This window comes from Quercus robur, chromosome 2 (genome assembly GCF_932294415.1).
Source record: "Quercus robur chromosome 2, dhQueRobu3.1, whole genome shotgun sequence".
In the NCBI taxonomy this organism is placed as follows: Eukaryota; Viridiplantae; Streptophyta; class Magnoliopsida; order Fagales; family Fagaceae; genus Quercus; species Quercus robur.
Window position 1 is genome coordinate 25,384,158 of NC_065535.1, and position 12,092 is coordinate 25,396,249.

The 12,092-nt window shown below is 36.0% G+C and overlaps 1 protein-coding gene across 2 annotated transcripts; it reads right to left on the bottom strand.

The window, feature by feature from the left end:
- Positions 1-655: 655 nt before the first annotated feature.
- LOC126713038 (RNA-binding protein 2) lies at positions 656-10,562 on the bottom strand. Of its 2 annotated transcripts, none has more exons than XM_050412681.1 (7): positions 10,292-10,562; positions 10,091-10,196; positions 2,654-2,790; positions 2,271-2,562; positions 2,080-2,171; positions 1,879-1,960; positions 656-1,016 (listed from the first exon to the last, which is right to left on the bottom strand). In XM_050412681.1, the coding sequence occupies exons 2-7, from the start codon at positions 10,185-10,187 to the stop codon at positions 913-915; spliced, it is 804 nt and encodes a 267-aa protein (XP_050268638.1). In that variant the 5' UTR covers positions 10,188-10,196; positions 10,292-10,562; the 3' UTR covers positions 656-912. The 2 variants fall into 2 exon arrangements, with proteins under 2 accessions (XP_050268638.1, XP_050268639.1); XM_050412682.1 differs by having other exon boundaries at positions 2,080-2,141; positions 10,292-10,546.
- Positions 10,563-12,092: the final 1,530 nt, after the last annotated feature.

Below are 12,092 nucleotides of genomic sequence, written 5' to 3' on the forward strand. Positions count from 1 at the left end.
GAAATTATAAAACTTATTTATTTATTTTTTTTTGTTGATAACTTCGCTTTTTATTAAAAATTTTTAATTTAAGTTTCTTAATAACCCCTAAACAAAATTCAAAATTCCTGGACTCCAGAATTGTTGTATTTCCTTGCAGCAGCAAGTACAATAATCCTGTTGCAGCCCATTTTCTTCGACTTGACCATAGCTTCTCGGACAAATTAAGTCAACCATTATGGGTTTTTTTTTTTTTTTTTTTTTTTTTTTTTTGGGGTGCCCATTTATGATTTATCTTTATGATAAGGTGGTCCAAGGCAACAAGGCAATATCTCTCTTAAATAAAGCGTTCACAAATTCTTCACACCAATGGCACGACAAGCACTCAAAGCTGCACTCTCACGCATCGCTGTTTGTGTGAATTTGTGCAGGTCTATGCCAACATAATAATGTATTCACACATCCCAACTTATATTTGAACGTACATTGATTCACACATCCCAACTTATAACTACAGAACCAACGCCCTTGTAATTTAATAATACTTTTCCAACTTTTTAAGGAGATTATTATAGGTGCACAATTAACGAGGATTCATGGTGTTAAGAATTAATGCAGATGCTAGTATAATGTCAGTGTTCACCTCAATGCGGTGGATAAATGGGTAAGTTCAGGATAACAAAAGAACTCTGAAGTTAGAATGCAAAAATAATTTTACAAAACTTCTTTCTGAAGGTAACCATGGACATGACCATCCAGGGTTCCCGTCTGTTCAGTTGCATTAACAATGATTTCCTCTATCTCACCCCCTCAATAGTATCAGCACCTTGTATATGGTCAGCATTGAGCCACTGAAATTGCTTTTGTTCAGTACATTATAGTGTGGTCACAATGCTATCTAAATTAACCTAGGTCTATCTACCTGATGCCTGTTCACCTCTTACCACGAGATCCAGAGCCAGACCTTGGACCTGGGTATCGCGAAAACTGCAGCCGCAAGTAACTAGAATCAGCATCATTTTCATCCATTTTATAACCTGTGCAATCCAATTCAATCCAAATATACAGTCAGCATATCGATGAATTTTAGATAACCAGTTACATAGGTAAATATATCAAGCAAGAAATCTAATCCTAGATTTTGATTGCCCACCTAAGAGCAATGATTAGTCAGTCAATCTTAATCACAATTTCCAGACTAAATTATTCTCTAGTCGAAGCATACACGTAAACTCCCATGCCCCCATACCCTATTTATGCCACTCATGCTAGAATATATATATATATATATATATATCATGAAAACTTTACAAAGCACTTAGCAGACATTCTAGACAACCAGGCACTTATACAAACAATTGTTGGGTAAATAAATCAAGCAAGGAGTTACATCATACATTTTGATGGGTCCACCTAAAAGCAATCACGTTCGTAACTGTAATTTTGATCACAAATACCCATCTATAGCATTCATTGGCAGACAATTCAACATGTAAAAATAAGCTTCTGTGCACACATAACATTCCACCCTATTACACCTCTCATGCTTAGCACAACATCCTTGAAAAAATAATTTTTAACGTGATCAGATAAAATACTAAAATCCTGAGACTTTGCAAATATACAAAGAAGCACAGAGCAGACACTATATTATATTGTCTTGATTGCCTGATCACAACTTGACAAGATTTTTTTTTTTTTTTTTTTTGGGTTGATAAATTCAATAATTCGAAAAGGGAGGGGGCATTTGAACCCTAGAAGTCTCCATTGGAAATACCAGGAGGTGCTAGTTGAGCTACAAGGGTCTTGGCAACTTGACAAGAAAATACAATGATAAAAAGATGAAAATAATTCCCCCAACATTGGAACTATAAGAGTGAAGAAGAGCAAAGTCATCACCTTGCAAAGCACTCATAGCAGTTGCTGCACAAGCTGGATTTACAAAATCCACAAAACCAAGGATAAGAGGATCTCCACCACGCTGGATTATGAATGAATCAGTTTAGTATGAAGAAGTCACTCTTCTGACAAATTATGACAGTGTGACAACCCAAATCAAACTAAGCAGCCCAAATGGATTACAATTCAAGGTCCACTTACGTGTTTGGATTCTTTGCTCACAAGTCTCACTTCTTTATATCCAACAAAAGGGCGGAAAATATCTAAAGATCCGGTAAAGGAAATGTTAACAACTAGATCAAAAACAGTCAAGTTTGACAATTAAAAGACTCAGATGAGGGGACAAAGATCAATGTAATTTCTTAGCAGGATCAAAACACAATTAAGGATACGTGCCACCTCCCTCTTTGAACTGTCAGGAGGAAGTCCTTCAACATATAAAGTGTTGGAAGCATCTGGAGGTAGAGATTGTGTTTCACGACCCCGCCTAGTCGTGTCCAGTGGAAGCTGACTACTCAGGCTAACATTTCGACCATTTAGTGCTAGATCAGGACCAACAGCCCCAGGACGACCCAACAAAGCAGGATCAGCTATTGGGAGACCAGGCATTCCAGCACTAGAGATCCTTCCCAACCCAACTCCACGAAGTGTACTTGCTTCTCCAGAAGCAGATGAAGGAAGTTGCTTCAAAAGCAATTATGATGAACTTTTAGCAGACATATAGGTGAATGCATGAAAGAAAAAGTAAGCACAGCTTATAGGTTTATCAGGTTACCGCACTCTGGAGATAGCGGTCATAAGCTGATCCAATTGTTTTTGTGTCCTTTACTGCCTGATGACCACTGCGATCATCATCTCGTGCTAGATAGTTATGCATCTCATGACCTGAAGGCAGCCCAGAAGGCACAAGATCTGCAAAATTATAAATACAGATGAACAGAATTCTTGAACTCAATGATCTGTCTTAAACAAGATGCAGATATACAATGCACCAAATTCTTAAAACTGTTCATAGACACACCTGTACATACATCAGCCATACTGAAAGAAGGTAAAATAAAAGTTAAAAAAATAGGAAAGACCAAATCCAAGAACAGAAGGCGCCTTTTATTTGATTTGTAGATTTAGATGAGCAGGAGAAGCACAGCCTAAAACTTGAAACATGATAACAGAAGCTAACTTTAGGTGTGGGGGCGGAGGATTAATTACAGTAGAGGGAGAATACAATTTGATAACTTCAAGAAGGTTAATTTTTAGAATTAGTTTTTGATGTGAATCAATTATTATCTACATTAGATAAACAACGTATTAGCCCTAGACATGGACAATCTGGTGGGCTTCTTTTGAGCCAATCACATTTTGAGAGAGCTTTGGCCACGAATAGTGAAACACTCAAAATTGACAATCTTAGCAGTCGATGCATGCTATGTATGGCCCACAGCCGACATCAGAAAAAAAGAAAATAACGATGATTCACAGAATATAAATGAAGGACAAAACACAATGTGGTATAATCATACTAGAAGAAGCTCAGGATGAAAATTTTAGAAAAGATAATCTAATATTTGAGTAAAAGATGCATTAGGAAGAGTGGCTTGCACCCTGGAACCAACTTCAAAATTTTTCCTGATATGGAACACTGTCATAGACTATTAACATGTAACAGCTGATCACACACAAACTAGAAACAAAAGGTAGAAGCATTTCTTAAAGATGTACTGTCGTGGGAATTTTTTATCTGCAAATCAATGCTGTGAGATGCTCAGATGCAAAGAGGTCACAGAATATCTAATACGTGAAAAAGAAAATGACATAAAGAGCAGACCAAACATTGAAGCAATAGAAACGGTTGCAAATAAATACAATACAGCTCAACATATAAAAGAAAAAGAAAAAAAATCACCAGAATCACTAATGGTTAAATGGTTTGTATCTGTTCTGACATGTCTCGGTATTGGAAATGATATGGTTATTGATATCAAACATCCCTAAACTAAATTAAAACGAAACAAATGACTACCTATGATATTTTTCTACAACAACAACAGCATTTGGAATGTAAAGGGATTTACTAAAGATACCCAAAGGTTTTCCTGGCTAGAGGCGAGTCCAAAGAGCTCTTCTTTGGAAAGGTTCCCTATGTTATCACCAAAAAAAAAAAAAACAAAAAAACAAAAAAGGGAGCAAAACAAAACAAATATTAAGGGAAAATGCAGCCATACCCCTCCAACTTTGGGTCGGTTTCAAACTAACCTCTTGAGGTTCTACATTTTACATTCTAGATCCCTAAATTCATCACAACAGTAAAATTGCTCCTTCCATTCCATTCCGTTAGTTGAATGGACAGAAAGTACTGTGCACCACATGATTACAAACGTGTGCAACAGCCCATTACCAGTTCCTACAACAAAATGGGAGAGTTAACGAGGAGAGCTTGCAGCTCCACACCCCTGACCAACCTTACTCTCACAGCACACCCTCAGCCAAACCCAACGCAAGCTCCCACCATCAAACCCTTCTCACACAGCAACTCTCTTCCAACTAACAATCCATAGCAGCCCCAAATCATAACACAATGCCACATCAAGCGGCCAAAGCAACAGACCAGCTTTTCTCAAAAAAAAAATAAAAATAAATAAATAACAAGAAGAAGAAGAAGCAACAGACCAGCGCAGCCACCCTTGTTGCAATTCCCATGATAAAGCCATTGCCACAAACATACTTGTTTTTTGATAGGCAAATCATTCGATTAATTGCCAATGTGCTACAGCAGAAACAAAAACAAGCCAGACCCAATTAAACCTCCACCCAAATCTACTAACTCAAACAAAAAATATCCAATCGCCACTGCTGGCCAAACCCAAAAAAACACCCATATTGCCAAGACCACAGCAGCCCTTGTAGCCAAACAGCCCAAATCCTCAATCCATTAGTTGAAATCCACCACTTCATTGAGAGCCTATCACGCCAGCAAGAAACCTAGCCCAGTTAACCGCCACAATGCTGTTTTTGATAGGGGTGAGGCTGACCACTGACTAGAGAGACTGAGAGAGGGGGGGGGGGGGGTGGTGGGAGGGGATGAGAGAAAACAAGATTAGATGAGAAGTAAAAAAAAGTAAATGAAAGGAGACAAAAGCAGCAAGAAGAAGAGAGAAGAAACATTGATGCCAATGGCGATGAAGAGGAAGTCGATCAGGCAAACCCCTCGCCAAGCACCCAAGACCATAATAAACACCCAAAACTTGCACAACTACCATCTTTCCACAAAAGCCAAATTGCCACCATGAAGCAGAGGCATCCAACAGAGAGAAAGTAATGAAGTGGTCAAAGGAGAATTTGTCTTTGTACTTGTGGTGAGTTTAGATTAGGAGAATTTGTGGATCTAGGGTTTAGAATTATTGAAGAAAAGGCTATGGAGTTATGTTAGGAATTAAAAAGTGGATTGATGAGTTATTTGATAGCTATTTGATAGAAGAAAGTATGTGGGTTTTGATAGGTAAAAGAAATGGATTGATTTGGGACTGTAAGGCAAAAGAAAAAAAGAAAGGATTTTATGGTGTTTAGTGATGTGGGCTGAGACCCACTAGGTTGGCAAAGTCAAAGATTCAACCAAATGATAAGATGGATAGTTCTAGGATGCCACTCAACTAGAGGTAGCGGATACCACTCAATGCTACTAATCGCAAATGCCACTCAACGTGACCAAGTGACACACTTGATTGTTAGGAGGAATCACTCAACTCCAAAGCAATAACACTTGCAAATAATTATCTATATTAAATACTCCCTCTCTCCTTGTTTCTGATTTCTCATTGATATTTATAGGTGAATACATTGCATGGGAGATAAATGCTTACAATTAAATGCTAGACAACTCCCTAGATTGGCTTCAAATCACCCTATGATAAGATTATTACATTGGAACAACTACCAACAAGACTCATAATTAACTTTGATTGAATAATAAAGATAAATAAAAGACAACTGGACTTCTAAATAAATGACACATGTCGCTACCACATAAGTTGCCACTATGCTCTTGCATCATTTAGTAGCTAATGAACAGTACATGTGAACGATACCACAAAAAAAGAAAAGAAAAAAAAGAGGGAAGAGAAAGGGAGAAATAAACGCATTAAGGCCAACATGCTTAATGCTCAAAATACTTAATATTTTTATTAACATCAACTCTTCTTTGATTCCATTGAGTGCGCGTGCACACACACACATATATATATATTAGAAAAAACCAAACCCAGTACACCAACAGTGTACTAAGAGAGAAGTACTATCAAGTCAAAAAACAATGATCAAACAAGTGTAAGAGAGAAAAACAAGGGGAGAGAAAATAGCTGCACTCCAATCCAACAAAGTAAGGAGGAAAAAGGCTTTAATTTCTAGGATATTTTGTTCACATCCCTCAAAACTCCTACAATTCCTTTCTTGCCAAAGATACCATATAATGCAATGTGGCACAACCTTCCAAAAAGCAATATTTCTATGCTTGCCGAAAGACCCCTGCCAAGCTGAAAACATAAACATATGAATGACTGTCATTGGCATAACCCAATGGAGGCCAAATAAGCAAAACACCATATTCCATAGCTCCAAAGCTATAGGACAATGAAGAAGCAGGTGATCCACAGTCTCCCCACATTTTTTGCACATGCAGCACCAATCCAAGATCAACATACATCTCTTTCAGAGATTACTTATAGTTAGGATCTTCCCTAGAGCAATAGTCCAAGAGAAGAAGGCTATCCTAGATGGGACCTTTGAGCACCATACCATCTGCCATGGGAATGATATGCCATTAGTTCCCAAAGTTGAAGACCAAAACCCCTCCATCCACTACCTGACTTCCCTTCTGGCACTATGATGGAACCCCTACGCCGCCCTTTCATCACATCTTAAATCAACAAATAGGAACCATTTGCATTTGAACCCTTATGAAGGATGAAGGCTTTATCGCTCTCTCTTATTAATCTAACAAATTGACCATCATTCTACGCTGATATCAATTCCTCAATGTTATGCACTAACCAGTTAGCACTCTCCTTGCCCAAAAAGATTGACCGCAACGAATCCTTGCCTCTTTCATATATGCGCAAATGCAAAGGTGAATCTGTTGATCATCTTTTACTGCATTGCTCTATTGCTTCAGACTTATGGTCAATGATTTTGGGTTTGTTGGGAGTTTATTGGGTGATGCCAAAATCTGTTGTTGAACTTTTGGCTTACTAGCAAGGTTGGTTTGGTTATCATCGGAATGATAGGATCCTTACAGGTGAGAATTTGAGGGTTAGAGGGTTGGATTTTATCTACTGGTGTATCATGTGCCGTAGTAATGGGGAGACGGTGGATCATTTGTTACTACATTGTGGAAATGCTTATCGGTTGTGGAGTTTGGTGTTTAGACCTTTTGGGTTTTCTTGGGTCTTGCCAAGATCGGTTGCGGATACTCTATTCGGTTGGTGGAATTGGCCCAAAAAGCATTTGTCTAGCATTTGGAATTTAGCTCCATTATACTTGATGTGGTGTCTTTGGAGGGAGTGAAATAGGAGGACGTTTGAGGACATGGATAGTTCGGATGACCAGCTATTGGCCTCTTTCAGTGGCACTTTGTTTGACTGGTCTAGGGAAGGGAGACTCACCTCTAGTGATTCTCTCCCTGTGTTCCTTAGCTCTCTCCTGTATACTTAGTATCTTTTCTTGTCTTTATCTTTACACTCTTTCTTTTCCCTTTGTATTTTTCTCTCTGCCTTATGTTTTTCTGCATAAGGTAGTGTTCTTGAATATAAATCTTTATTACCTATCAAAAAAAAAATTATCGGAATGGTCATATTTGGATGGTTATCCCCCATTGCCTGATATGGTGCATCTGGAGGGAATGGAATAGCATGAGTTTTGAAGACACCGAAAGTTCTATGCCTGACCTCAAATTGTTCTTTTTTAGAACTTTATTGGATTGGTTGTCAACCACAAGGAACCTTTCTTTATTTTCTATTGTTTATTTATTAGATTTATGCAATTTGTGTAACTGATTGTTTACCCTAGTATACTTCCTATAAACTTGGGAGACTCATTTTCCTAATTTATACAAGTTTATTACTTATCCATATATATATATATATATGTGCAACAAGTAATAATTACCACCCTCAACCAAGAATTCAAACGATTTTGATTCAATGAAGACAAAAACAGAACCCCCCCCCCCCCCCTTCCCATCTCATCAGGGAAAAAAAAAAAAAAAAAAAAAGATAGGAAAAAAAAACAGTGAAGCCAAAAAATGTGAGAAATCTATGGCTAATTCGAGGTAGCCAGACCTCATTTATGACTAATTCGAGGTAGTTAGGACTATGACTAATTAAGGACTCTTTCTTAGAATCAAAGAAATTAAAACCTACAATAATTATGATCTCCTAGAAATTCTATACTTAACTATATTACCAAAATACCCTTAATTTGAAAGGATTACAAAAGCTACAAATTTTCCCTGGATTCAGAATGACCCTACCTTGTTAAATAAAAGACAAAAATGCAAATTGCAACCCTAAAGTTTGGGTAATTTTGATTTTGCCCCTAACATTTAAAAATTTTGATTGGCAGTCCTCCCATTAATGGTTGTGTTGATGTGCTCATTAAGTGAAACCTACACCTGCCACATGTATTAGACTATTAGTTTGTCCAATCAAATTATGCCATGTCAATTAAATGAATTAATCATGTCACATCACTTAAATAACCTAAAAAAATTAAAATAATTCTATACACACACACATATATACATATATAATAAATGCATACAATAAATTAAATCATTCCCAACATTTTCTTGAAAGCACTTTTTTAGCATCGAAACGGAATTTATGTAGTGAAGAAAGAAGAATCAAAGAAACCAATAAATAAATAGGTTTACAAACACATACTATTATACTAAATAATCTTGCAAACAGCCAAACATTAATGAATCCCATATCACACAATACATCAGAATCTTTGGCAAATCTTATAGATTGCTATCACCTCACTTTCTTGTCTCACTTTCTCTACCCAATTCTCTCTTACCAAGGCCTCCAAGCCACTTGCCACCGCCATCAACAGCGGTGGCTCCAAAATTTCTCCTCTCTCTCCAAAGCGAACCATCTCTAGATTGATGTCTTGTGGCATGTGGGTCATAGACTCGTGAAGTAAGGTCATGAGGCCATGGGGATGAGTGAAAGAGTGAGTGGAAAATGATGTTGCAGAAGCACATGGAGGCGTGTGGTTGCCATGGGAAAGACCTACGAGACGGATGCTGTCCTTCTGAATCTTAAAGCTCCATGTTCTCCTAGAACGTTGTCATCCTCAACATCTCTATGAAACCCGGCTCAAATCCCAGATATTTGTCTCTATGAGCTTTGATTTTTAGGTTGGAGAGCCTAGATATATGATCCTTCAAGCTTTGAGTTTTAAATTCCCATCTCTCTCTCTCTCTCTCTCTCTCTCTCTCTCTCTCTTGCATGGTTCTCTCTTGCCGTGACTGGTATTTTTATGTTTTGATTCCTCTTCCTACTTGGTATAGTAGTTCTTAAGTCCTTATATTTGTTATTCTAGGAATAGGTTTATTCAGAGTAATAGTCCTAGGAAAGCATTTAATAAAATCCTATATAAAGGCTATATTATAGTCAATAACATTGATAGAGAGATTGATTTTAAATAAAATTCCAGCAGCTTATTTTAAGCTTTAAGGGTGTGATCCCCTACCTAAATGTGATTGCTAAGGAAAACCAAGGCGTGATTGCCTAGTGTTTTATCCATCTTATTTCTTGTTCTATTCACTGTTTTAACACCAAACAACCATCAACATATTCAAGATTCAATCTTTTCTTTCCCCAATCCCTTATAAACATCAATCTTTGTTCAAGCACCCTATAAGATCTTATCAAGCAATCTAATATAGTACATTGGGAATGACCGAATTATAATGACAAAATCACATGCAGCACAAGATTATATACATTATATATAGATAGTGACAAAATCACAACGCTGGTTTTTGTAAGCCAGATTGTGAGACACCTAGTGATGTTAATGCATTAAAAATTTTGAATGCACTACAACAGAATTAGCATTTAGCTGAGTTTTTTTTCTTTTACAAGCAAAGAGTTTTTCAGTTTTCACAAATGCTAAAGAAATTGAACATTATAATGAATTTGAAAAGACGAACCGTATTCAGAACGAGGTCGTTTAAGCAAGCCGCCTGAAGGTAGTAGAGGCGGTTGATGTTGCTGTTGCTGCTGCCGATTCCAATAGCCATCCGTCATTTCTTGTATCTGCAATTGAAGAGAGAGAGAGAGAGAGAGAGGTTTAGTTTGTGAGAAAATGAAATGGTAATTAGACAAAACAATACCATAATTTTTGAGAGTACCTTTTGGGTTGGGTTCGATGAAACCCTAAGCTGAAAATGCAAAAGCACAGTCTCTTTGTTTCTTTCTCTCTCGACTGGATCGCTATGCGTTTTGTTATGTGTTTGTTTTTTTTTTTTTTTTTTTTGGGGCTGAGAACAGAAAAGTTTCTCTTTGGTTTTTGGGGGTGGTACTGTCTGTGTACACACTGCCACTATCTCTGTCACACGCAATTGCGACTGCTAGGGGCCTTACTTCTTCACTTTGTAGGTACTTGGTACAACCAATTGTGCCCCACCACGTCATGGTTAATTACTTCGTGGCAACATGTGATACTACTATGTGGCGCCTGACCCTGTAGGTGCAAGCGCGGCCCGTCCCCTTGAATTTTTGAATACTCGGATCAGAAAATGTAAAAGAGCCCAGGCAAGTCTAGTTCGGTATTAAAAGTTTAAAATTATTTATTTTTAAATAATAAGGTAGAATACCATATCATATTTTTGGTTCGTTTGTTATTTCATAAATATAAGTGTTTGTAGAGTGTGGAGAATAAAAGTTGGGATTTAAGTTTTCAGGAGGGAGTTTTACATACATATATACTTAGATTAGACATTTAGACTAGAATAAAATTTCTATCTTGTAAAAAAAAAAAATAATAATAAGGTATAATTTTTTTTTTCAAAAAAAAATCTATTTTGATCATGAGCCAAGCTCGAGCTCATAACCAAACAAGATTTTATGTCCAAGTTTAACTCATTTTCTTATCGAGTAAGTTTGAGTTTATTCAAAAGTTACTTAATTGACTTATTCTTTAAAATATATATATATATATATATATATTGTGAAATTATAACTTAAAATGTTTACCTCTTCAAAATTTTATGATTTTTTACTATGAAACTATGAATAGACTATTTATATAATCAATAAGTAACAAATTATTATTTAATATCATATAAACATATTGATAAACTTATACAATCAAATTTTAGATCTATATAAATATATTTTTAGACAAATATACATATAAAACTGTTATATAGTTAAATAAAGTTATCATGTTCACGAACACATTATTATGTTTGAATTTAACTCATATAATAATCGAGTCTAAACTTAAGGCTTGAACTTGGGTTGTTTTCTAAACAAACGAATAAAAAAAGTTTTTTTTTTTTTTTTTTTTCTTCTGAGCCCAGCTCAAGCTGTTCATAAATAGCTTGGTTCATTTACAGCACTAACTTTGATCAAAAATTATTTTGGTCATTTAAGTTTGAAGTTGATTATTTTAGTCTAGTAACTTTTTCCAAAAATCATTTTAGTGCTTTAAATTTGAAGTTGGTCATTTTAGTCTAGTAACTTTGCTCACAAATTTTTTTAGTCCTTTAAGGACTCACTTAGTCGGATAATGTTGTAAAACCACTCAAAACTACTAACTTATAGGACTAGAATGATTTTTGGGGAAAGTTATTGGACTAAAATGATAATTTTTAAACTTAAAAGGACTTAAATGATTTTGAGGTAAAGTTATTGGGCTAAAGTGACAAACTTCAAACTTAAAGGATTGAAATGATTTTTTTGGGCAAAGTTAATAGTGATAATTGCATTTTTTGCTAAAAATAAACCTAAGATACTTATTAGGATCTCCTAAAAAATTTTAAACTCAAGCAAATTATCAAAATACCCTTGATTTGCAGGAATTGCAAAAAGTAAAAAATTTCTTTCAGAATATAAAATTAACCATACCTAATAAAATGAAACCCAAATTAAAAATTGTTTTAACCCTAAAAGAGTCAAACTTAGACCATTAAAATGAAATGACCTTCA